The sequence below is a fragment of the Rattus norvegicus genome, chromosome 9, assembly GCF_036323735.1.
Source record: "Rattus norvegicus strain BN/NHsdMcwi chromosome 9, GRCr8, whole genome shotgun sequence".
NCBI classification, from domain to species: domain Eukaryota; kingdom Metazoa; phylum Chordata; class Mammalia; order Rodentia; family Muridae; genus Rattus; species Rattus norvegicus.
Genome location: NC_086027.1, coordinates 47419619 through 47446932, shown reverse-complemented (window position 1 = coordinate 47446932; position 27314 = coordinate 47419619). Strand labels below are relative to the sequence as shown.

Genomic DNA, 27314 nt, shown 5'->3' with positions numbered 1-27314 from the left:
ATCTCTCCTTCAGCTTTTTATACCACACTTGCCAGGATCACAGCAATGATTCACCTAGAGACGGGGCGGCAGTTTCCCCCATTAGCCTTCAGACGCTCGGACCCATAAGGTTACGAAACAACTTTTACTTTTATCCATATGTGCACGTCCCTCCCTGCCACCCGGGCGCCCACTCTCCGAGGCCAAGGTGGCAGGGAGGTGGCGCGCAGGAGCCGCGATCGTGGGCGTCCTCGTCCCGGCCGGGGTCCCCGGGTCCTCGGACCTCACGTAGTCAGAAGCCAGCCAAGCTCCCAGCTCTGCAGCGCCGCCGCGTGGGGTGGCCAGGGTCCCGCGTGCCCGGCGGGAGAGGCGCGGGGGAGGCGCGCGGGCCTGGGCGGCGCGGAGCAGAGCTGAGCAGAGCGGAACAGCCGCGTCCGCCCCCGCCGGGCCGCGCGCAGCCGAGCCCGGAGCCGCGAGCGCGCGCCCAGCGCAGGGCCAGCGCGGCCGCCCGAGGGTCGCGTCCGCGTCCATCCCCCGGCCGCAGACCCTGCGGTCCTCGCGCCCTACCGCCACCTGCTGCGCGACGCCGCTGGCTCTCGACTCTGCAGCTGGGGGTCAGCGCGCACCCCGGCAGAGCAGCCCCACGCGTGTCCCCGCGGACTGAGCCCTTCTCGTCACGCTCGCCACGCACGGCCACGCTCCGGTGCCAGGTACCTGGGACGGTCTGAAGTGGCGTGGGCACGCAGCACGCGTGGAACGCAGACCCAGGGAGGTTGGAGGGAGCAAGGTTGGGGGGAAGAGTCTGACGCGTTCCTGAAGTCGCGTCCGGACGTGGAGCTGGGGAGGTGGTGGCGAGCAGAGCTCAGGTAGTCCCTGGCCCTTTGGACGCGGGACCCACGCCACCCCTGTAGGGGCCACGTCCACGACACCATGGTCGGTGGGGCCAAGAAAAGCCAGACGCGCAAGTGCCTAAAGTTTTCCTCTGAGCGCTTTGCTGGACTTAACTTTGAAATGGGAGGCAGACCTGAGCAGTTTAACCAGTTTTAACACTAACAGAGGGAGAGGGGGAGCAGGGCTTGCTGCCCGCATTTCAGTTCTTAGTACCAGAGGCATAATCGCGTCTGTCTCCAAGGGCCACGGCGAGGGAGACAGTGAACACACTGACTGTCTTCCTTATGCTTCGGGTCATGGTTTATTTAACAGGCTTGGGGCTTAGGTTACAAGGCACCAGAGGGGATTCTGAGTTTAATCTTAGACATAATCAGGATTTGAATCAACAAATATTTGTTGAGCAGTCATTTACTAACCGGCAGGACTTCGTTTTCGGTATGAGGTAGGTAGGTGTACATGTGCTGAGAGGCGGAGTAGTTACCCAAATGAGCAAGCATTTGTTTTTTGAAATGCAAGGGAATAGGAAGACCGCGGTGTGACTGGACTTGTTGCCTGCAGGTGGCCAGTTGGCACCGTGTCAGGACTGAACCAGAAAATCTAAGCGGGACACAGGCACCTGTGTTTGCCTCTCTCTTGGGAGCCCACCTCGCACCTTCCAGAACTATTTTAAAGTAAGCCCCTCCTTTGGTGGAGGCTGGAACTTCCTTTCATTTACCTAAATACATAGCAACCACGAACTAGAATCTCAGCCCTGATGTTCCCTGGGAACTAAGTCGTGCTGACACACACCTGAGATGACTGAGGATCAAGATCACCTCAAGAGCTCTTTGTGATTATAAAATGGTGGCGAGAAAGCTCCGTGGGGGGTGGGTGGCTGAAGATGTCTGCCCCATGTTGAGCTGGGCTGAATTCCAGGCTCGATCCTAGTGTTGTGCAATTCCATATTGGAGCATGAGACAAGACCAAGAGATCAGGAAGACTGACCCCGTCCTTTACTTAAGATTGAGGTATTTTGTAACATCATGGATTTTCATATTTATTTTAAATGCTTCAAAATGTTGCATTTAACATTTCTAGTAGCATGGCTGACTTTTTTCTTTCTTTCTTTCTTTCTTTTTTTTTTTTTTTTTTTTTTTTTTTTTGTAACCTGAGAGGCGTTCTCTTGGACTCGCTGTGGTTCTAGATTTGTTTCAGCTTCTCCAGCAGCCTCTCCCCATTTATAGAATTGGTGTAATAGCCCATAAGGGGAGTATCCATCCATAGCTGTTGCGTGGCTGTGCTGCAGGAGCTGGTGAGGGTGTGAATTTTGGCGCGTGGTAGGCTGTCTGCTAGGGTGGTCGGGCTAGGAGCATCAGCACTCAGCCTGGTTCTTTGGGCCTTATCAAATCGCGCCTCAAATCTGTCTACTTGGATCTTTATGGAGAAGGGGAGAAGTGGCAGCATTCTGCCTGTGTGCCCACCTCTAGATCCCTGTCCTGAAGGCTCTGTGGTGATGGATTTTATGAGATGGTCCCCCCTGCACTGGATTAAAGTTCATTATAGTCGAGATTCCAGAGAGCTTCTTCCCTCCTTTGGCTGCTCGAGAACGCATCTGTGAGTCAGGAAACAGCCCTCACCAGGTACCAGATGCTTGGATCTTAGATACCCAGAACTGTGAGGCGCAAACCTCTGTTGTTTATAAGCCATGCAGTCTGTAGTATTTTGTTACAGCAGCCTGAATGCTATACAGCAGCCAGCTCTGGGAGAGTTCTCAACTACAGTGGGAGACTATGAACAAGGGCCTAGCCCTCCTGTGGGCTAAGTTTTCTGGGATGGCCTAGTGGGCGTGCATTTGATTTGGCAAGCTTGAGGCTATGTGCTTTCTGCCTGGAACTTAGCCCAGGCAGATAGTCTTATATTGTTTGTGTTATACAGAGACCCAGCGGAAGCATCTGCACCAGGATAGATACATCTCCTGTTGTGGGTTTACTGTGAAGGGGTGCAGCTTTCTGATGCGAATTTAATTCTGTGGCCCAGACAGAATGGCCCCGGCTTCCTTTTTGGTAATACTCACTTCTAGCTCAGGAGTTTGTTTTTCTTGGGGCAAATTCAAGTGATATTTCAATCTCTGTGTAGCTTAAAGCAGTTCGCTCCTCCTCCAGTCCTTCTTTAGGAACCTTCTTGTTGAGGCAGTGGCTAGGCACAAGGGAAAAGCCACAGTGAAATCCGGACATGGGGAGGTTGCCTCTTGTGTGTTGGTTTTCTTGCTGTTCCTCAGGGAGCCCCTCCTCCTCAGCTACATTGGTCTCCTTGCTAGGGTTTCTCCTAAGTGCTATTTAGCTGGTCTTTGCTTGGCTGTCCTTACCCCTAAGGTCTCTATAAGGTAGCTGGTAACCCGGCTGGGTACTGCGTAGAGTGGTACTGCCACACCAGGCCACCATTTTGCACTTCTGGGCAGCCTTTTCCCAACATTAACACAGGAAGCTGGACCAGAGTTCCCAGTGCTTGCCGCCTCCCCCTCAACCTTTCAAAGGGGAGTAGGGGATCTTTCACAGTCCCTCTCCTCCCAGGACCAGAAGAGCTTTTTCATACCTGGGGCCAGGAATGTTTCTTAAGTGGTTTCTTCTGTAGTTGAACACAGGCTTACAGTAGAGCTTTCGGCCGAGACAGCGAGGCTCTGTCACTGATCTGTGAAGGGGACATAAACACAAATTATCTTGTTATATGACAGCAATATGTTCCAACACAGCAAAGTGACTATAGGTAGAAAATAAGTTTCTATTCACAATAGTGAATATTGTGAATGCTTTGTATTGTGAATGCAAAGAAAGAATTGGATTCTGGGGGTGCTGGATATTGCAGTTGTCCTGACTAGATCATCACGCTTTGCGGTACTTGGTTGGAAACAACATTCCACCCTAACTTATTTAAAATTCAGTCACCCCTCTCCACCGTCCCTGGAGAAACTGTTGTGGGGCGGGGGATGGAGGGAAAAGACTGAGAAAACAAGACCAGAAAGTGCCTCGCCATTCCTGTCTCTGTGTTTTTGGGTAGGCTGCCCTGGGTTACATGCTGGACTTTTTAATTTCCATGAATTAATGTGGCTTCTTGTTTCTGTGGCTTTTTCCTCTTAAGAAGGAGCCACAGTGCACTTGGCGTTTATTAGGATGCAATGGTGGGATGGCGGAAATCTCTGTTAAGGTTCTGAGAGGTTAAGAGTCATCAAGGGTGCAAGCGGGAAGCCCTTAGGAGGGCTGGTGTGGTGTATGTGAGCCCCGGCCTTTGTTCGTGCTGGGTTCATGCTAGGTTCATGCTAGGTGTTGAAGCCTCTGGGAAGAGGTGAGCCTTCTAATGGACTTAGCCACATGAATGTGAGAAGGAGCCAGAGACCTGCTCAAAGCATCTTCTGCACCAGCCAGAGGTTTGTCTGGCTGCTGTGCACATCTCTTTCATTATCGAGAGACACGGGGTACCCGTGGGCACTGTCACCTGCAGGTAGGACAGCAAGGGTACCCAGCGCACCAAGGTCCTCTTGCTATCTCTAAGCTGAAAGGAAACGGTGACTTCTCATCAGATCCTGTTCGTGATGCTCACCGAATCCAGAAAATAACTTGACCATTTGGGTCAGGTAAAAAGGTCCCCCAAGGACACACTTGTGATTCGGAGAACTAATCCCCAGGTTCTTCAGATTGCTTTAGGAGTGCTCCAGCTAGAGTGCTCCAGCTCGCCATCCTGAGCTGCCACGTCTGTGTCCTGCAGCCTCAGTAGTGCGCTGGAGATGAAGGCTCTGTGTGTCAGCATCAACCACCGACCTCGGAAGTCCAACAGCATTCCTGAAGAGGTCTCTTGGAGGAGGCAATCTCAAGGGGTTTTTGTGAGGAAGTTTTCTGTGAAAAGAGACAAGGAAAGAGCCTCTGGGGAGGCACGGAAACCTATCAGCTCTCCAGGCCTTTGCCTAACTGAAGTGTATGGATCCAATCTTTAAATGTATGCAGTTGAAGAACTTCCAGAAATATTTGCCCTTACCTCCAAAGTCCATACCCAAGCCTCTTGTGGTTCTGCTTCCAAATTCTCTTGTCTGTGGGAGGCCCCAGGCCCATTAGCTGTGGTACACACAGTCTCCAAGAAACAGAAAGATACAGTCAGTTGTGGGACATGGAAATGCCAAAGGGACTTTGCTTTCTCAAAGCAGGAAGTCCAGGCCAGTGAGGAGGTCGGGCTTTGGTTTCTGCATGACTGCTTAGAAGCCTGTGACCTCAGGCTCCCATGGGATAGGAATATGATGCACACACACACACACACACACACACACACACACACACGTGCACACACATGCACAGATACACATGCATGCATGCACACATGCACGAATGCACATACACACACACGTGCACACACATGCACAGATACACATGCATGCATGCACACATGCACGAATGCACATACACACACAAGCACAGACACATGTGCATACATATGCATACCCGCACTATGTCGAATATTGAATGATGTAGAGAATGCCTTATTAAGTTTTTACAAGTGTTGACCTTAGCAGACTGAGGTAGGGTAGGCCTATGAGATGGCTTAGTGGGTGGAGGCTTCTGCCCCCCAGGCCTGAGAGTCCAATCCCTTGCACCTCTGTGGTAGAAGGAGGGAACCGACTCCTGCAGACTGTCTTCTGCTCTCCACATGTGCCTGCTCACACATACACGGATGCTAACAGAACAAACACAATGTTTAAATAAAAACGAGCGTGTGGGGCATTTGCTAGAATCCCCAATTAGATTTCCTAGGGACGTAACATAAAGCATAGAAGGGTTCTTCAGCTTTGGGGAGCTGGTATTATTTAAGAAAAGCGGGCATATCTGTAGCACAGAGTGTTCCTGAGCAGAGCGGATGGCAAGGGTGCTATGTGGGCAATGACCTTGATGGACCTAAACATGCAGTGAGAGGCGAGGTAGACGCTGTTAGCCCATGGCGCCCGCGTGCCACATTACAAGCCTTCCATATCCCACTCTGTGCAGCATTGTACTTCCCTGCTAGTAAGGGATCCCAGGGACCAGACTTGAAGTACTAGTATTGTGGGGGCCCCAAGTCAAGGATGTATACTCTCAACTGAGGAGATATGGGAGTGTCCTGTTCTCTGTATTGGGACCAAGGGACCAGAACAGGTGTCATCTGTGGGCAACTGGATTATGGACAGTAGTCCTATGCATAGGAATATTGAGTGTCCTTTCTGGATTTAGAGCGGCATGCTATCACATGCTCGGCTGCCTTGGGTCTATTTAGGACGTCATGGATATTAGGCATCTTTTGGGCCTCCCAAATCTTCCTGTTTGTGTGATTAACACACAGTACTATATTTAGTATTTCTTTGCATTAAATATATCTTACAAGATTCATGTCATGCATGTGCAGTCTTTTCCTTCTGAGCTCGATGTTCTCAAACAGTAAAGCGAAGGCGAAACAGTAAAAGACTGGGCCTCAAGTTGGGTCTCTCAGTTTTGCTTTCTGGGTTGGATGTCTTTGTGAAGTCATTTTCTTATCGATATAGGTGAGATGAGGGGCCCGGGAACCTTCTGGGAGCGGGTGCAGGTCTGTATTGGGCAGTGAAGCTTGGTCATACCTATTTTAGGTTTAGATGCTGAACTTGGGCTGACTCGTGCTCTTGGATGCCTTGGAAAGAGAAGTGGCCATGGGGGAAGCTCACTGTCACATGGTGCTGCTTGGAGTCTTGTTGAAAACCGGTCCCAACAGTTCCCTGCCCTTGGTCTGGTTATGGCTCTGTGTCCGGGCGCATTGCCTACACCCAGCAGGGTCAAGGACACATGGATAGGCACAGGGTCCACACACTGTCCCAGGGCACAAGCCGAGAGAGACCAGGATCTCTTGAGTTCTGGTTGAGTCTGTGCATGGGAATCTCAGTGGCCATCCTGGAGCGTCACCTCTGGTCTGTACCTGCTACTCATATGACCTTGTTTTATATCTCAGCCATACATATATGCACGCACGCATGCATACATACATACACGTCTTAGTTAGGGTTTCTATTGCAATGAAACACCACTAAGGGCGAGTGCTTATGCATGCAGTGCCTGTGACAGCCGGAAGACAGTGTCAGATCCTCTAGAGCTGGAGGTCTGGACAGTTGTGAACCATCCAGTGAGGGTTTGGGAACCGAGCCCTCTGCAGTTGCAGTCTGCACTTCCAACTGTTGGGCTCTGAATGCTCCAACCCTCCCCCCAACCCTATACACTCTTGTTGGCCCTTCCTGTGCACACAACTTGTGACTTAGAAGCTATACCTTAAGGGCAGTGGAGGTGAGGCAGCGAAGAATAGTCTCACCCACTAAAAGTCTGAAATCACACCGCCTTATCTCGTCCTGGGCTGGTGATTCACTCAGTAAACGGATCATTTCCAAAGGACCCCAAATCTATGTGGTTTTGAACAATTGTTAGGCAGCCGCCAGAATCTTTGTTGGAAGTGAGCTCCTTTGTATCTCTTTGTATCTCTTGGTATCCTTGGTGTCTGTATGCTTTCCACACACTCATAGGTTGCAGATGAGATCTCAGGATACACGCACAGGCATTCAGAGGAGTCAGTTGCCCTTTTCCAAGGCCTGGCCCATGTTTTCAATGTTTTCTTCATATTCTTCATGAGGAAAGACATGTCTTTGGGCCGAGGTGTTGTGGTAGATGAGTCTTGTCTGGTACTACATTCTAGAACAGAGAGACATCAGGAGGCTGTAGGTGACGGAGGATCTGGCTGAGCAAACAAGGAAGGACGGGGAGGAACGAGCTGCATTGATCAGGCCTGTTAGATAGGCCGGGTTTTGTCCAGACCTGTGCTTTGGCTCACTGCCTCCTACACTGTTCTCTTGTGTGGTACCAGGCCAGATGTGGCAGACTCAGCGGTCTCTACCAGCAGGCAAGCAGAAAAGGAGCAGATCTCTCCATATCACTTGTATCATTTGGGAGGTATCCTTGCAAACACTTGTCTGTGCTGTACTGAAGACCCAAGAATGCATTGCGTAAGAATATGCAGTCACCCTTGGTAGCTGTGGGTTCTGCATCCATGAATCCAACCAACCGCAAATTGAAAACATTTGAAAGCATTAAACTGAATACACATAGACTTCCTCCCACCCCACCCCTGCCCTTGTCTCTGTTCTCTAAACAATGGTGCTTATCAGCTATTTGCATAGCATTTGCATTGTGTCAGGCATTATAAATAATCCAGAAATGATTTGAAGTATGTGGGAGGCTACATGTAGTTTCTATGCAAATACTATACCATTTTAAAAGAATTGTTTTTTGTCTATGTATATGTACGTCTGTGTGGATGTACGGCACACGTGTGTGGGTGCCCTCGGAGGACAGAAGAGGGTACCAGATACCCTGGAGCTGGAGTTGTGATTAGGAGCCACCTGGTGTGGGGGGCTGGGAATCACTCAGATCCAGCAAGCACTAACCAATGAGCAATCTTTCCAGCCCTGACATTTCCCGTAAGGGTGTAGTGGTTTCTATCATTGCTGTGATCGAATGATTGGCGAGAAAGCAACTTAAAAGAAGAAGGACTTAATGTTTGAAGGGACAGTTCATTGTAGCAAAGAAGGCATGATAGAATTTGTGGTGACTTTGCTGGGGAGATGATTGAGGGAGCATCTGAGAGAGATCGTGCTGGAAACGGAGCCCCATTGTAAACCCCCGCACCCCTGGGCAAAACCCACCCTCTAGCAAACCTCTTCAGCTAGATCCCATGTCCCAAAGCCCACACAACCAACCCAAACAGTGCCATCAGCTAGGGACCAAGTGGTCATGCAAATGAACTTGTGGGGGAAATTTTACACGAGAAACAACAAAGAGATTTGAGTGTCTGCAGATTTGGGTTGTCTTGGTCCGGTTCCTGGAACCCAGCCTTTGGCAGATCCTGTGGCATGAGCCTGTTTATGAAGCAGAGGCAATGCACCTGTTGCTCTGTGGACCGAGTTTCCAAAAGTAATACGTGTGTGGGGTTTCTTTCCCACATTCCACCGGATTATTAGACCTTTGTTTTTTGAACCGCTTTCATGGCTGGGAGAAGTTGCATTCTGGGGATAAGTCTTTATCTTTTCATCTAAACCTCATCTTGGATAGAGCATTACTTAGGTCATTTCCAACCCTTCTCCGTTTAGCATCAGTATAACTGTGAACACCGTTGTCCACGTTTTGCTTCTTCACAATGCCCTGGTTACTTCTCAGTGCCTAACCCCGAGGCAGGATTCCTGTGTATGTACAAGGCTCCTCCTCTGATGTGTCCCGCCTGAAGTAATTTCTTCTCACCCCAGGTTTCTTTGCCGTGATATGAATTGGTGCTAAGATTTTGTGTGTCTTGGTCGGCAGCATCTGTGTTATTTGGGATTCAGTCTTAATTAGTCTAAGCAGAAGAAGGCTGAAGGCAGGAAGCATGGGGCTGACAGATTGGAAGACGCCTGGTCCTTGGCCAGACATCCGGGTGGAACGTCAGCAGCCGTGTGGCTCTGGTCCTGCAGGAAGTTATGGTGCTTTCATGCCACATGCCTTTAGCCATCTAGCTACCTCGGTGGAGGGTCCCATCCCCATGGAGACACACATGGCTTGAGGATCTAGGACCTCTGCCAGTGTCCATGCAGGTGCCTCTCGGCAGGGACCCTCAAGTCCCAGCTCTGTTCTCTTAGAGAAGTCAGATTCCAACCTGGGCATCAAAACAGGTAGAGAACAAGGGGAAGACACGCAAAGAACTCTTTCAGACTGGTGCGGGGAGCCTGCAAGCCGAGAGTTGGGAAATCAGGTCCGCAGGAGTCCTGCCTCAAAGGAGAGGGCACATGAGATGTGAGGCAAATGCTCTTGCACTTTCTCAGTGCTGGGTGAGTACTGAGGAGCCCCGTGGCCACGCGTAGGCAGGAAGCAGCACTGCTTTTGGTGCTGTGTAAATAACCGCTTTTTTTCATGAGTCATAATTAATCAGCAGTCGGCTTATTTTCCCCTTTCCCTGCTCACACGGGCTTCTGTATGCAATGGCTCTGAATTTGGGTAGCTGTGTGGTTCTCAGGAACCCCTTCCATGGGGAGTGCGGTTGATAAGAGACCACAAGCATGTTGAGAAGGGGGGCTCAGGAGAGACCATGTTTTTAGCAGCTAACAGCACCGCAGAGGCCGAGGCTGGGGAATGTGAGAGACAGTGGATGGAGGTAGACAGCTGCAGACCTGACGGTGGGGCCCTGCGACCCCCCAACAGCAAACATCATTCTGGATGGTTAATCTGTTTAAGTGACCTGGTGCTCCCTCTCAATGGTAGAGGAGGAGCTGGAAGGAGGAGCCCATTCCATGCTCTGGAGATAAGCCCTGGGCTGGCCCAGCAGGTCATGGTTTTGCTAGGTCTGTCCAGGAAACCTGTAGTTTTTGACAATAGGGAATCTAGCAGTGAGTGTTTTGACATTCAGCAAATGGTTTGCCTTTCCTCTGCCTACCTCCTTCCTTTTCTCTCTCCCCCCTCCAGCCCCCTGCCTCCCTCTGTTTCCTCCCTCTCTTCTCTCCACGTTCTCTCGCTCTCCCACATCCAAGCTCTCGCCCCAGGTTTCTATGGCACCTTCTCTTTACAGATTTCAAGTCGTATTTGATTTCTATATAGCAGTCATTTCTCCTTAATCTTGGGGTATGTACTGATTGTGCTGTATGAAGTTAACTATGCTAATTACCTTCCCACCAGCATCGGTTTTCCTCTCAATTCTTACTATGTGGAGGGGTGTGTGTGTGTGTTGGGGGGATGGAGAGAGAGTGGAGAGAAGGAAAGGAGTGAACACTAGATATTCATTAAATGCCCCGTATAAACCCTCACTGCCTCGTGCTTTCAAATAATTAAAAACTGGAACACAGCTCATCACCTTTTCAGATCATTTCACCTCGACTAACTGATCTGATCCTTAGAGTCGCCCTGTGAGTTTAGAAGGGATACTGAAGCTCAGAGAAGGGAGGATCTTGACCGTGTATGGCTTAGGAAGCCAGAGCCAGTGGATGGCACACTGCCTGGTTCCCAGTGTGGCTTTTCTGCCCTCTCGCTTATCACATGACCTGTGGTGTCCATCTTATAACTGCTGAGGCAGACAGGGCATCCGGCGCTGTCTCCTTGGCTGCATTTGTCCCTGTTTTACAGAGAAGCAAACTGAAGCACAGACACAGGACTCATCCACTTTGTCACGATGTAGAAGAGCGGGTCCTTTCTTCGTCACCTTGTCTCTTTGCTTTTAGTTTATTTTCCTCTTAAAATTGATTGAATATTTGTTTGATTGATTGATTGATTGATTGATTGATTGTGTGTGTGTGTGTGTGTGTGTGTATACACACCATGTGAGTGCAGATACATGAAGAGACCAGAAGAGGGTGCCCAATGCCCTTGAAGCTGAAGTTTCAGGCAGGTTGAACCACCTGGTGTAAGTCCTGGGAACCAAACTCCAGCCCTCGAAAGTGCTCTTTATTGTCGAGCCATCTTTCCAACCTCCATCTTCTTGTTTTGTCTTGACTTTTGAACTTGGAAATCCCCAGCTGGAGAATGTCCTAGTGAGCTCCCAGGTGCCCCATCAGTGAAAGCAGCGGCTTGCTGGGGTGCATACACTGCTGGAGCTGGGCTTTGAGAAGGGCTCCTTAGACTCCAGGCTCTACCAGAGCACTTCTCTGTAGTTCATTCTGTACCAAAGCCCCAGACTGCAATCATGGTAGATAACCTCCTACCTCTCCCTGCCCACCCTGAGCAGAAGGGCAGCACAAGAAAGCTCACTGGTGAGGGCTGACTGGGCCCCGTCCACACTCTAGCCAGGTGCTGTTTGGTGAAGCTTAGACCTCACCATCTTCCTCACACTGTGGGAGCCGTGAAACTTGGAGCTCTGGGGAGAAGTAGAGGTCTCTGTGTGGAATTAGCAGGGGGGTGACAAGTGTCAGCAAGGAGACATTGCTGTTGGGGTGACAGGTGTCAGTGAGGGGACATTGCTGTTAGAGTGACAATGTCAGTGAGGGGACATTGCTGTCAGGGTTAGGAGTTCTGGATAGTTGGTACTTGGTGAGGATAGAGTGGGAGACAGGCTGTGCCTAGGGTGGCAGGCAGGGCCCTCTGCAGTAGGATGAAGGGTACACGACAGTTTCCATCCCATCCTAAAGTAGGGCTCCAAGTGCAAAACCTGGCTCTTCCTTTCTCTAAATGTGTGTGTGTGTGTGGTCTCCTTGCCTCTGTCCTCTGCCTGAAAGCTGGGGAGAGATTAGTATAGACTCAGGGATGTTGTGTGGATTCAGTGGGAGCATTGGTGCCGGGGTAGTGGGAACCTTATGCCAAAGCCAGGGCAAGCCCATTTTCTGCAGATAGAACAAAAATAAGGCCAGGTGCTTTATAAAGAAGGGAGATTCATTTAGCTTATCATTCTGGGGTTTTAAGAGTCGGAAAAAAATTGTCAGCAGAGGAAGAAATTATATGGTAGGACAGGAAGGGAGAGAAATTCGGGAGCCAGGGTTGCTGACTTTGGTTGTTTGTTTGTTTGTTTGTTTGATAATCAACCCTAATGGGAATGAATTAGGATCCCCTGAGAAGTACCTCAGGTGCCACTCTAAAGACCTAATCATTTTCTAGAAGACTCCACTCCTTAAAGGTCCCTCTACCTCCGTATCACTGCATGGAGGAGCAGGATTCTCAGATGATGCTTTAAGGGACCACACCTGAGCCTTCGCAACCCGAGAGTGGCTGATGGGCACTGTTGCGTCCTCCTTTGCTGATAAGTGAGCGAGCGCCCTGCTCCATGGGTCGGGTACTTAGGGAATAGTTAGAGCTGATGTCCTATCCCTCTAATTAACAATTGAAATGGTAGGGGCCAGAGAAATGGCTCAGAGGTTAAGAACCCTGGCTGCCCTTTCTGGAGAACCTGGGTTTAATTTCACCACCCACGTAGCAGCTCCCGGCTCCCTGTAACTCCAGTTCCAGGGAACCTAACACCCAGACATCTGGTCTTCCACAGATGCAGGCGTGCATACAGTGCACAGACAGACATGCAGACAAAGCACCCATATACACATAAAATAAAAGTAAACCTTTAAAATGGAAATGGTGGGGTTGGGGATTTGGCTCAGTGGTAGAGCTCTTGCCTAGCAAGCGCAAGGCCCTGGGTTCGGTCCCCAGCTCCGAAAAAAAGAATAGAAAAAAAAATTGGAAATGGTGATCTTTGGTTCAAGGTGAAGAAACTTCAGATGTGAGGCAAACATGGCTGCCCTGTCTGAATCCCAGAAGACCCAGGTGTGCCTGAGGGAGTGGGCTACAGTTCAGATCTGGTGACTATGGCCATGAGTTGTCTTTGGATCCTGGGTTGGCACTGGGTGAGGTGGCATGGCTATGGGTGGCTGCATTCTGAGTCATCTGACTCCTTGGGCTATCCCCAGTGAACTGCTCACTGTGCTCAGTGACTTGAAAGAGAAGGTATTTGCCAGCATCATCCATTCTGGCTTCTCCCTGGGTAAATTTACACGGGAGCTGCAGGTGGGTAACACAGAAATCCTTCCCTCTTCAGAGGAACATCCAGACTTGAGTACAGAGTCGGCAGTTCCAGATGCTGATTGTCCACTGGATTCAAGTTCGTCCAGGATTCTTTCCCAGGTGTTCTAGCTCTATGTTGCTTCAAGAAGTGCCCAAGGTAACCAGTTTGTAGAGAGGTTTGTTTCCATCCACAACTTTGAAGGTGGTGTGGTTGGTTGGCTCATTGCCGTAAGGTCTGTGGTGCAGTGATGGCAAGGAGCAGGTGGCTGGACCAAACTGACCACATCATGGCTAGAAAACTGAAGACCTCCCACTGGGTGTCACCTCTTAAATGTTCCACTGCCTTCCAGTGCCACCACCTATTCTCTGGGGATCAAGTCTTTAACATATGGAGAACAATGTCAAAGGATCTAAAAAGAAAAAGTCAAAGGATCAATACTCAATATACCATAGTGTTTGGTTTCTCTCTGTGTCTCTGTGTCTCTGCCTCTGTCTCTCTCTGTCTCTGTCTCTGTGTGTGTGTGTGTGTGTGTGTGTGTGTGTGTGTGTGTGCGCGCGCGCGCGCTTGTGGGTGTATTTGTGTCCTTACATATAGAGGCCTAAGGTTAGCATTGAGCATTGAATGGCTTCCTCTATTACTCTGAGGTCTCTGACTGAACCTAAGCTAACCAGTTCCAACTATTCTAGCTAGCCAGCCTGGCCAGTCTCCTGAGTGCTGAGACCAGAGACAGCTACAGGGTCTGCTCAGCTTCTACCAAGGTTCTGAACTCTGGTCTCCAGTCTTGCATAGTTGTTTATCCTCTCGGCCATCTCTCTTTCTCTCTTACAACTCTCCCCCAGAGGTACCCTTCCAGGTTTCTATGCATGTGACATTAAACGATTTGGAAAACCTTTACACAACAGTGACTATATTTTCACAATCCATCATTAGTAAAGGCATCATTAAAAATATGCTGCTAAATATTGAGGATTGCTTAGGTGAAACTGTATTTTATTAATTCTTTCAACATCCTTACATATTTGGAAAGTCGCTTGTGTGTATGTATGGCATAATTTTTCATTTATGGCATATAAGAAGTTCAGATACTGATAACTAAAGTTTATGTTTGGAGATTTCGTATTTGTAGGCTTCCAGAGAAGCTGATAGGGGCAGGTTGTCTTCTGTAGTTCATTTTTCCCTCCTGGGAATTTTGCCTGTAATTTCAGGAGTTTCCACCAGGAGGTGCTGTAGTTAGGCTACATCCAAATTTGGAAACTTTACCCCAACTGAAGATGAAGTATAGCTTCTCAATCCCTAATATTCTTTAAGGCAAACATATTTTATATGTTTATTATTATATATTATATATGCATATATGTCTTCTATGTGACTGAACAGAATACTGTCCCAGAAAACTCAAATTTAAAAGATACAGTGAAGCTAAGAGAAAAGCTAAATCCCATTGAGTAGCCATTGTTCTGCTCTGTTTAATTCTGGATTCCGTTTATTTTTAGCTTTCAGGCATTAATATGTCCCGTAAGGCATTGACAACTGCCCTTTGCCTTACAGAAACTTTGCATTTTTGTGAGGTTCCATTTATCAGTTGTTGGTCTTAGAACCTAAGCCTTTAGTGTTCTGTTCAAGAACTTGTATCCCATACCAATGTATTCAAAAGTACTTCCCACTTTCTCTTCTGTGACTGGTTTTATGTTGAGGTCCTTGATCCTCTTGGACTTGAGTTTTGTGCAGGGTGATAAGTATGGATCTATTTCCATTCTTCTACATGCAGACATCCAGTTTGTCCAGCACTATTTGTTGAAGATGCTTTCATTTTTCCGTTGTATAGTTGTGGCTTCTTTATCAAAAATCAAGTGACCACATAGGTATATGGGTTTATTTCTGGGTCTTTGATTCTATTCCATTCATCTATCTGCCTGTCTTTGTACCAATACCATGTGGTGTTTATCACTATTGCTCTGTAGTTCAGCTTTACATCAGAGGTGATGATTCCTCCAGAAGTGCTTTTATTGTTCAGGCTTGTTTTAGCTATCCTGGTTTGTATGCATGTATGTATGTATGTTGCATGCATGCATGCATGTATGTATGAATGTATGTATGTATGAATGTATGTATGTATGTATGTGTATATGTATATATGTTGAGCATTGCTCTTTCAAGGTATGTTAAACTTGTGTTGAAATTTTGATGGGGATTGCATTGAATCTTTAGATTATTTTTGGCAAGATGGCCATTTTCAGTATGTTAATCCCACTGATCTATGAACATGGGAGATCTTTCCATCTTCTGATATCTTCTTCGACTTCTTTCTTCGGGGACATTAAGAACAATCCCAAGCATGAAGCAAATATTCACCACCAAAGAGACTGAAGTGTCATAGCCACATGGAGTATCAACTATAGAACCTGCCAGGCTGTCTGCATTGTCCACTCAGGGACAGAGAGGTATCCCAAGCCTCTCCCCGCCCCAATCCTTTTATGAAGTTCTGGGTCTCTTATAGGTGTGTCTTGTTCCTCAGTATCCCCGTCTCTCAGTGAATGTGACCCTATACTGAGATTTGAAACACAACTGTCTGTCAAGAAAAATTTAAATATGAACTGCATACTCACCAGAAAGTTAGGAAGGAGTTTTCCTTAGTTTGGATACTGAGAGGTTGTGGGATCTTTCAGAGATGTGGCTGAGTGGGGGACCATTTCATCAATAAAAGTGTGACCTAGCAGGGGCTGTCAGATGCTGGTTCCTTCCTCTGCCACACAATGAGGTAAACCGACTCCTTTGTCATACATTGCTCCAGAGAGCACAGTACCACTATAGTTCAGAGCACCAGGATCAGCCATCATGGTTTTGTGTGAGTTTAAACCTTTGCTCCTTTTGAATTGACTTGTGCTAAGTATTCGTCATAGTAAGGAAACCTGATCCATACAAATTCCTCTAAGCAAATCTCAGCTGATGCGTGGTGGCCCAATGGGAAAAAAGCGACTTCTCTGCTCTGTGCAGGATTCCTTCAGCCCACGGCCATTGAGGATCCTGGAGGGCTTCAGGGGATCTGTCACTTATGTGCAGTGAGGCAACAGGAGAGAATGTGGGGGCTCTGAGGGATGTATGGCATCCAGAATGTAGGCATAGTTCATGCCTTAGCTGGGCCTTCTACTTGGGATGTCCGTAGGACCCCATGGAGGGTTGGGGGCTCATGGCTAGGAAGGACTAGCTATGGATAAGGCCCCGAGGCACAGTGTCAAAGGGTCACCAAAGTTTAGGGGCCCACCAAAGGGTTTTAATTTCTGATATTTTTCAAATCAGGAGGAAAATATGACCATCATGTTAAAATGTTTTGCCATACAATGTTAATATATTCATTTTTATAATGACATGATGGTAAAAATAAGCCTTAGTCTGTTGTTGTTATTCTAATGGAAGAAGGGGGTCTTGAAGACAGAAATATATGGGTCTGAGAAAGCCATAATGTCAGCATAAGCAGGGATGTGATAGAGGGTCCTTGTGACCCAGAATCACAAAGATAGGTAATGACCCAGTTGCCACACTGGTAGATGTGGCACCAGATGGGACAGGAAGAACAGCATGCTATCTGGGTGGAGGAGAACCACCCCACACACACCAGAGCCATTTTGTCAGTGAAGAGGTTTCTTGTTTTTGCAGGCTTGGGACTACCTTAGACATCTCTGAGAAATAGAAGCTTAGGAATCACAGGACCCTTAGAGTCATGGTTAGGCCAGAAAGGGATGGATTCTGAAATACCATGGACTGTTTGAAGTCTTCCCTGCTTGGTCCCTTGGGCATGAGATTTCCCTGCTGTCTCATCTGTCAGTGTGGCAGTCATTCAAACAGTCTGCAGAAAGGAGTCGGCTGACACTTGTCAGGACAGTCTCAGTGCTGAGGAGGTGACTTTCCCTTTGCTTGTTAGGCCTGTGTTAGCAACCCTGTAGCTGCCCAGGCTTCACCCTAATGGCTGACTCAGGAGGTCTGGGCGGGACTATCTGGGTCTAACAAGCTTTGCAGGCAAATCTGCAATGCACGGCTGGAGTGAGAGTTACAACCTTAACCCAGGCAAGTCTGGGCCATGGTCAGGTAGCCTTGCTTGACTTCCAAGTACAGGATACAACCTTCCCTTGGGAGGTAAGAGCCCGAGACCTTGTCAAGAGATCTGAGGAATGTCATGGGCCTGCTTGGCAGACACTCCCATTGGCTCACTGGGCAGAAGCATAGGTTTTCCCTAGGCCTCAGTGACCATCTATTGGGTCTCCTTCCTTTGACTCACAGGGGGAGCTGGGGGAGCTGCTCCTCACACCCTGGTGCACGTTGCTGCTGCCCTGACCAGTTTTCCTGCACACTGTAGCCATGACGCAGTGCTGAGATTCCAGGGAGGTGGCACCTCCACGATGGCACTGCATGGGGACACTCTCATACACGATCCACAAGGTGTAAGCCCAGGGACTCATGGACTCGGGTGGGGAAAGGGGAGCCATGTCCAAGTAAGGGAGCACAGGGAACATTTGTGGTTGGGAAGACTGTCTGGGTGCAGACCAGGGTTCTGCCTGGAGGAACTGGGATAGATCATGTGCAGAGCTAACAGCATGCTGTGTGGGGAATGGTGGTCAGTGACTGCATCCTTGCCTGAGGAGCCTAAGACAGATGCTTTGTAAACTTTCAACCAGCCTGGACAAGGCTCTGTCTCTAAGGAAAACTCCAGGCTGCGCCAAACTGGGAAAGGGCCTGGGAGGCAGCCCACCCAGCCAAGGCTTTGGGACCAGCCGGGACTGGCTGGTGGGAGTCACAGAGTTGCCTGACCCAGTCCTGGACCTGGAGAGTTGCCTGACCCAGTTCTGGACCTAGGAACTACCCAGGAGGTGAGCCAGGGACTGCCCAGGAGGTAAGCCAGCAGAACATTTCTATGTGTGGTTGGATCAGAGCTGGAACCTCCAGGAATGGGGCATATCAGAAATCGGAACCGCTGTGAAGGCCGCAGTACAGATAGACCAGAGCACAAACCAGCCGTGTGAGCACAGAGATGTCTAGACGTCCACCATGGGAGGGATCAATAATACATCAGTGTTTCAGGTTTCCCCAAATTAACTTGTAGTCTTAGTCTAATCTCCAGCCAGAACCTAGGGAGGTGACTAGATGTCGAAAACACCATACATTAATTTGAACATTTTTGACATCGGGTGAAAATAGTTCTTGTGGAAAATACTAGAAGCTCTGGAAATTGTAGTTTACCATATCTATTTGATGTTTAACAATAACTATAATTAAAATTTAATCCCAGATTGCTTCTCGGCCTTCTGGCTAAGATCAAGTGTAAAATTTAATCCCAGGCCTTTCCCTACTTGGGACACGGCCTTTTTTTGTTTTTGTTTTTGGTTTGTTTTTTTTTTTAACTTTGCTTACATGGAGACAGAACTTTATCCCATATGGATTAAAACTTAAGTATGAGAATAAAAACACTAAAGTGCTAAAAGAAAATGTAGGTAAGTAAGCTCTTGTGAGATGGGAAATATCTTTCTGTACGAGAGACAGAGGCCTCTGGCTGCAGAAGTTTTATTTGAAAATTGCATGCATGTGTAAACTTCAGTATGCGTAGAAAAGGAAAAGGAAAAAGTGTAAGTATATAGGAAATCATCAGTCAGAGGGTAAAACAGGAAAAATGCTCACAAATGTGTAAGGTGAATAGAAAAACCAATGTGCCAGGGGTGGTTGTGTTGTTGTGTTGTTGTTGTTGTTGTTGTTGTTGTTGTTGTTGTTGTTGTTGGAGGCAGGGTCTTGCTGTCTATCCCAGACTGGCTTTGAACTCACAACCCTCTTGTCTCAGCCTTGTAAGTGCTGAAGTTACAGGCGTGGGCCACCACGGCCAGCTTAATTCCCATTACTTCGAAGGAACTTCCAACTAAGAGTAGGGTAGAGGGTAGGGATTAGTTGGCAACTGGAGAAATGGTGACTTGTGAGAGAGACAATCTTAGTAGTATAGGTACATGCAAAATCAGATACAAGATTTTTTTTTGTCAAACTAGCAAATTTTGGGTCATTTTTACTTGTTTGTGTGGACGATGGTACTCCAGGCAGGTGGAGGTGTGTGACAGGAACTGTCCTGGAACTCGGAGTGGAGGATGCAAGCCTCCGGCCAAGCAATTTGGCAGTCTGTCCCAAAACCTTTAAAGGAATTCCTCCCTTTACCCTGTTGGATCCATTTCTAGGGATTTATCCTGGGGAAACAATTAAATCTGCAGGTAAAGATTCCTCTCCAAGAATTCCATCTCAGCGTTATTTATAAAAGGGAACATTTGGAAACTGCTATCCAGTGTCCAGAGTTAGGAACACTTCTGGAAAATGTACAGTCACAAGAGAATGCAGAGACCTAAGGTTAGAAGGGCCAGGGCTTCGGGGAGAAAGTAGACCACTGGGGAAGAGGCAGAGGCTGAGCGGCACATGGGATGTGCTAGGGAAGGGCTGCTCCTCATGGTTCACTCTAGTTTTTGGTGTTCTGATGTGAAACAGGGTCTCGCCATGTAACCCTGGCTGCTAGGATGTCCTATCCAGACCAGGCTGGTCTTGAACTCACAGGAATCACCCTGCTTCTGCTTCCGGGGTGTGAGATTAAAAATGTGCACCACCACTCCCGGCCTCATCTTCACAGCGCACAGGTTATGGTCAGTGAGCTTTACCTGAGCAGGGATCAGGTGAGAGATGCCATGGTTCTAATTAAGGAAGAGGTGCTTTGTGTGGGTGCTGTGCTTACTTTTTGCTATTGCTGTGATAAAACACTTTTGGCAAAGGCAACTTATAAAAGAAAGCATTTAATTTGGAGCTTGTGGTCCGTGGTGCAAGGTCTGGTGACAGGAACAGCTGGGCGCTTACATCTTGATCCACAACCAGGAGGTGGGGTGTTGGGATAGATGGATGGACAGAAAAACAGACAGACAGACAGACACTGGCAATGAAGTGGGCCCACCCTCAATAGCATGCTTCCTCCAACAAGGATGCACCTCCAAATCCTTCCCAGACATTTTTCCAACTGAGGGTCAAGTATTCAAATATATGAGCTTATGGGGGCCATTTTTATTCAAGTCACTACAGTGGGCCTCATTTACAGGCTCTGCTGAGATCAGTGGACATAAGGCTCTGCCTTGGGCCCGTGGATACCCCGTCTTTTCCTGGTTACAGCCATTTCTGGGGCATTGCTGTTCTCACCTCTTCTTCCCAATATGCATGATAATTGGAGAATTCAAAATCAAATAAAAACACAGAATACAAACTTTTAAAATTAAAAAGTTCAGGACTGGGGGCTATATATACAGTTGGCTCAGAAGTTAAGAGCGGAGGACCTGAGTTCAGTCCCAGCACCCACAGCATCCCACTACTGTCTGTAACTCTATTTGCAGGGAGCAGTGCCTCCAGGCACCTATACACATGCAGTTTACATAAAGTCATTCAGCTACACACACACACACACACACACACACACACACACACACACACACACACACACACCATAGGAATGGCTGGTCTCCTGGGAATTTGCTCTCTTCCACTTTCCTGCTTTGAAAGTTTGGGGTGGGGGTCTCCTGGCCCAGCAGAGAAGGCTAAGCCCATAATGCATTCACAGTGTGTTGGCTCACAAAGCTCTACTAAGCATTAATATTCGGGATGGTTATGTAGTCTTGATGAGAGTTTTGATTGGGTGGAGACTCAGTGCTGGTCCCGGAGGCATTTTTAGCACTTGGCCCTGTCAGGGTTGAAGAGAGCTTTTCTGGAAGAGCTTGAGCCTCTCATCACAATCTGGTGCTGACTTTCGTATGTCCTTGCTCAGCATCAGCCAAGTGGCGGACACTTTTCCCCTTACCTCTGTGGGCATCCCTTCCACCTGTGGGTCTGTGCTGGCCTGAATGAAAATGGCCCCCATGACCCGACAGGGACTGGAACTATTAGGAGAGGGCATGGCCTTGTTGGAGCAAGTGTCTCTAGGGGATGGGCTTTAAACTTTCAAGTGTTCAAGCCAGACCTAGTGTCTGTCTGTCTCTGTTTCTGTCTGTCTGTCTCTCCCCTCCCCCTCTTTTTCTGTCCTCCCCCTCTCTCCTTTCTCTCCCCTCTCTCCTCTCTCTCTTCTGTCATCTCACCCACTTCCTCCTGCCTGCCTATCTAGATGCAGAACTCTCAGCTCCTCCTGCACCATGCCTGCCTGCGTGCTGCCATGCTTCCTGCCATGATAATGGACTGCACCTCTGAAATTGTAAGCCAGCTCCAATTAAGTGTTTTCCTCGTTAAGAGTTGCCTTGGTCATGATATCTCTTCACAGCAATAGAGACCCTAGACACCATGTCTGTGCAGAGTGGCCCTCCTGCCTCTATCCCTGACACCTGCATTTCTGTCCTTCACCCACCGGAGCCCATGGTCCACCTCCTTGTGCTCTCCGGTGGTTTTCGCGAGGTCTCTCCATCTTTTTCAGTAGCAGGAATTCTGGCAGAAACTCTAGGGTTCCGGATGTCTCCAGTCTCTAGATCAATCCCCAGGCATCCTGGTACTGTGACCAGAACAGCTGGCTGTGGCATGTTCCCACACACATATTGCTCATATCCTGGGGGATGCCAGAAGGTACCCCTCGGGTCCTCAGAAGTGATTCCACCAGGACACTCTGTGTTGGCTGTCTGTTGAGCATTGCCAGCAGGGCCCAAAGAGGGCATTTAGCTGCTGAAGAGAAGGAGCAACCAGGAGTGGGTCTTCTCCAGTCCTCTGTGCCCCCTTGTCTCTGGCCCAGGTGTCCTGAGATATAGCGTGCAAGGTCCTTGCTGTCTTTGTCACTGTGCACTGTCTTGAACACATGCCACTGTTGTACCCAAGACACTCAATGCCAACAGGGATGCACAATGCTAAAAGCCATTGCTGATGGTGCCCTAGGCTGCCTGCTCTGGAGTATGGCTCTGGCTCACCCGGACTCTGGCTGACTTGGGTGGGACACTGCCCTCTGGGAGCTAAGGCCTTGCCCAGAGAGTAGCCTTCTCGTTGTCCCTTCCCAGGGATCTGAGTCCTGGAGATGCTGTGTGAAGCAGAGGCAGGAGCGAGGGAGGCTGGCTGCTGATAGCACCAGCTCTGATCACCTCCGGGATCAGGCAGGCTCTGCTCCTTGGGTCCTCATTTTAGCAGAAACATTGAGGGAGGAACCTGTGGGTGGTGGTGGGGGGAGGGGCTGTTACAGGAGTGAAGAGCTGGCACTCTGGCTGGGAAGGGATGCGTGGGGTCTGTGCTCCCTCTTCCCTCAGAGGCTCTAGTTTGAGGAAAGTCTCCTTGGAAGAGCCTCCCTTACAGAGGATGGAAACAAACAGTAAGCCCGCCTGGCCCCTGTCCAGCCGTGTAACCTTAGAGCCACCACTGGTGGTGGCAGGACCCAGCTTATGTAACCCGAGGGCCCGCCGAGGAACCAGGGCGAATGGGACCTCTGTGGTTCAGGAAGCTCCTGGGGGGCTCTGTTCACCTGGGCTCCATGCGGGGGCGCTGCCCCTTTGCCTGCCTCGCAGCTGCGCAGGGCACAGGATGTGAGTTGAGCTTGGTGGAGTCCTGGGGGTGAGAGTCCAGGTTTCTCTGGAGCGAGGCTCTGCCCTGCAGCAGAAGATACTCGGGAGTGCAGTTATGCGTGTTTATCTACAGCTCCTCCACACTGCATGTGGCACATCTCAGTCTTCCTGGAAACCTGCTCTGGGATGCTTAGCCTAGGGAGCAGGCGCAGAGGCCCACTAGGTAGATGCTGATGTTGTTTGCACAGGCTAGGCTGCATCCCAGAGCTCAAGGCCTGCTATTTCTGAAGCAAGGGCCTTCACCAACATGCTACCTGGGCTCTTGGAGTTCTTCCCTTTGCCCCTGTGACCTGGCTCACGGTATCATAGGAGCTCATGAGTCACGGGTGGCGATGAAAGACTATGCTATGGAGATGATGTTTGGCCCTGTCACTGGGGCCCTGGCTGTGCCATTCTTAGTGGAAAGCAAGCTCGGATGTCTGAGGTGTTTCCTGATAGGTCCCAGTCTCCGTCATACCCTATTGTGTTACCGTGGTTACACGGGCTCTCCGGCTGAAAGCTGGGGCTTCCCTGTAACTTAGTTTACTGCTCTCAGAACAGCCCTCAGTGTTAGCATCGCTTGCTGGTTTGTTGGGATTATCATGGAGGCTTGGTGTACATAAGTAACTTAACCTGTTTATTAAGGATGTCCTTCCTGAATATACACAGACCGGGGCTGGAGAGATGACTCAGCGGTTGAGAGCACCGACTGCTCTCCCAGAGGTCCTGAGTTCAAATGCCAGCAACCCCATGGTGGCTCACAACCATCTGTAATGAGATCTGATGCCCTCTTCTGGTGTGTCTGAAGACAGCTACAGTGTAATATATATAATAAATAAATAAATCTTTAAAAAAGACATAGACCATCCTTTCGAGTTGTGATCCTTAGGGACCAAGGGACCAGCTAGTGAAATGCTACCAATCTGGCCATGTGGTTCTCCCTGTGTCCTTCCTTTAGCCCTGCCGACTCAGAGGCAGCTCCTTGAGCCCTTCAGAGACTGGGCAAGCATGTCCATGTTTAACCCCCTCTCATACCCCTTTTCCCTCACGCTCCCCCACCCAGGTCCAGCTTCAATTCTCCATGTTCTCCAAACAGGACCATAGGCCTCACAATCGTGTCTTGTCTGTCCGGAGGGCCTACTTGCCTAGCCGACTACTCACAGGCCACCCTGAGGCAACTCTTCTGGGCTGTCTTAACTCTGTCGCTTCTGAACAGATGTGACTGTTGCTGCTTCTCTCTCCTTAAGCATACCATACTTAACTGTGGGCCAGGAGCGACTGTCTCTTCCCCCAGTAGTCTGAGGTTCTGGTGTTGATGACTTTGAGTCTACAGACATGGTGTGTGTGTTGTGGGGAGGAGGATTTAGCCCAATGGTAGAGTGCTTATCAAGTGCAAGGCCCTGGGTTCAGTGCTCAGCTCTGGGAGGGGGAAAAGACAAAATAACAAAGACATGGTGGAAAAATAGCCTGTAATTGGTGTTCAGAAAACAGTGTTTGAACCAGATTGCCTGGAACCATTGGGTACCTACAGTCTTCGTTTTTGGTGTAACGCTTTTTGTGTCTGAGAACTTGGTCAGTGTCAGGAATTTTTTGTTACACACTGAAGGTGGATTTTGCTTATAAAGAGCAATCGGCGGCTAACTTTAAACTCCAGGGTCTCGTTCAATGGATCTATACCATGAACTCGGTGTCTCTGAAGCTTTTGGAGGTTGCCCTTTGGGTTCATCTCCCAGGGAGATTTGGCGAAGGTCGTTGGGAGACCTCAGAGCTAACTCTGGATCCTTTGTGAGCCTGAGGTTGGAGCCCCAGCTGCGGCCCAGTACCCAGCAGGTGCCTTGCAGCCTCTCTCCTGAGCTTGCTTCTGGGCACCTCAGCGTGAGTCAGAACATGTGCAGCGTGGGCTTGCAAGGGTGGCAGGGAGCCCAGAATTAGCTCAACTGTGCTCTAGAAGGGCTGTGGTGGGGAGGGCGAGACAGTGCCAGGCAGCAGCTACACACCACAGAGGGGGGTCAGCACTCCAGAGCCACCACGGGCTTTAGAGTAAGGAGAAAGCCTGTTGGCTTCTGGCCCATGCCCAGCTGTAGGTGAGCAGTTGTTCAAGAGTGGGCTGTCTGTATCCACAGCTAGTGTGATTGGCAGGCTAAAGATGGGTGTGGGTGCAGGGCAGACATCACCATGTCCACTCCCAGGACGGGTGGCACACAGGCGTGGTGCTTGCCCACAATCTGGCCAGGTAGGGCTGCTCAGTGCGTCGGTACACCTGGCAAGTAGACGCATGCCTGAGCTGGTGGGGGAGGGGAGCTGGGGGGGCTCTGTCTGGTGTCATTCTTGCCCCTTGTAAGCTGCAACAACTGTTAGCCTGAGGCTTTACTCCATCCCAGATGGCTTATCTGCCCTCGTGCCTTTTCCTGCACAGGTATCTTGCTGAAGAGGCCGGTGGTTGTCGCCAGAGGAAGCAGGGAAACAGAACTTGTCAACCTGACAACCTTTAGGACAAAACCCAAGGGGCATGGAAGGGGTTGTGGTCTCAGGAAGCCCCCAGCTGAGTCAGCTGGAAGGAACGGTGGGTGTTGAATTTCGAGTCAACGTTGGTCTAGAAGAATGAATGGTGTTTAAGATCCTGGTGTGCAGTATGGCCACAGGGCGCTAGCTTTTCAGGTTTCCTGTTGCCAGGTGAGACTCACAGGAGCAGCGTGCACGGTGTTCTCAGTGTTTCTGTGTGGCTAGTCATGTGAATAGAACAGTCCGGGAAGGAAAGACTTCTGAAGGTCCTCGGGGTATTCAGCTCTGTGGCTCTACCCTGTGACTTGTACCTTCACACCCCAGATGGCCGCGGTGACCATTGTCTGGGTTCAGGAGGCCATGCGGCCTGGCTCTGCTGTCACTGAGAAGTCTTGATAGGGCCTGAGTTGTGGGTTGCTTGTCTGTGCTGGGGTCCTGGTACCAAGATTAGATCCGGTCTTCACTGGTCTGAGGGCGTAGTAGGAGACTGTCAGAAGTGGTGGTCAGGTAATATCCGGATCCAGCACACCAAGCAGGAAGTCTTTCCTTACTTAGGGATCAGGGACATTGGCCTTGTCTCCTTAGCACTGGATGTAGACTTCACACACACACACACACACACACACACACACACACACACACACACACACACACACTCAGGCATTTGCTAAGCACTAAGGCCTCCTACCCTCTTCCCACCTCTCTGCTGGTACCCAGGCTAGGCACAGGGTGCCTTCCTGCCACGAGCCCCATGAGTCTTGAGATGCCTTCCTTTGCTCAGATTTGGTTCTTTTCAAAGTACAGCATGTACTTGACTGCCTTGTTGGGGCCCAGCTCTACTGGGAGGTGGGCAGGGCCCTGAGGCCCAGAGAATGAGAGGCGCGTGCATGGGGTGGTGGGCATGTGGCTCTCTCGCCTCCTGACTCAGTGCCTTGCCCAGGTGCCTGCTACCCAGCTGCTGCCTGCCATTGTCCTATCAGAATATGCTGCCCACACCTCCTCAGCCTTTCCCTGAAAAACCAAAGGTGTCTTAGCGTTTCCTTTGCCTCTTTATTTTACACCAATGTTTTATATAATCATAATAGGTATTATTACCACTCTATTATTATCATTATTCACTGTGCTGGGGATTGAACTCAGGGCCTGGCACATGCAAGCGTTGACCACTGAGCTACGCGCCCAGCCAATTTCATCATTCTCCTGTTGTCTCTGCACAGCAAGCTTATTTGAACCAAGGCGCACTTCTGAGGGAACTCTGAGCTAAATGCTTCGTGAGTACCACCCCGTTTAATCCTGCAGGCACTCATGACAGTGGGTTCAGTGGTTAGCATACAAATGCCCTTCGGGGACCCTTGTTGACGTCACTCAGCAGATAAACAGACAGCAAGAACGTGTGGATAGGAGAGGACTTCTTAACTGTCCTTTTTACCCTCCAGGCCAGTGGAGGCTTCTGAGACCATCAGAAAACACAGGTATTTATATTATGACTCACGACAGTAGCAACATTCTAGTCAAGAAGCAGCAATGGAAATAATTTTACAGTTGGGGTCATCACGTTGCGAGGAGCTGGGTTAAAGGGTCACAGCAGTAGGAAGGTCGGGAACCACCTCTCTAGGCTGTTCAGTACAATGGGAGAGAGGAAAATGCCACCGAAGGAGACTGTGTCACCTCCTGCTCATGGTGCTTGATGAAGCAGAGGGTTGGGGATGTACGCAAAGTATATAGCCTTTTCTCCCTTCAGAATCCCATCACCCCTTTGCCTACGCTGCTTAGCCTGCTACCTACTCGTTTTATTGCTGGCTTCCCTGGGCTTATCACAGTCCCTTTGCCCTCTGCTGGGCCCGGTGCCTGGGGACACACTCTGAGTTTGCAGGTGGTGAG

General features: G+C 49.5%; 1 protein-coding gene and 1 pseudogene across 3 annotated transcripts in view; both read left to right on the top strand.

Annotated features, from left to right (window-relative positions):
- Window positions 1-320: 320 nt before the first annotated feature.
- Window positions 321-27314, top strand: part of Cracdl (CRACD like) — a 122828-nt gene continuing 95834 nt past the window's right edge. For 2 of the 3 annotated variants that reach the window (XM_063268117.1, XM_008767055.4), the window contains exon 1: window positions 321-689. Coding sequence is in view for 1 of the 3 variants with exons in the window: in XM_039084538.2 (XP_038940466.1) it covers window positions 1822-1877 (56 nt within the window). In the remaining 2 variants the exon portion in view is untranslated. Of the gene's footprint in view, window positions 690-1112; window positions 1878-27314 lie in introns of those variants that run through there. The other variant, XM_039084538.2, reaches the window with a different exon arrangement.
- LOC120094963 (U2 spliceosomal RNA) lies at window positions 18656-18836 on the top strand (annotated as a pseudogene).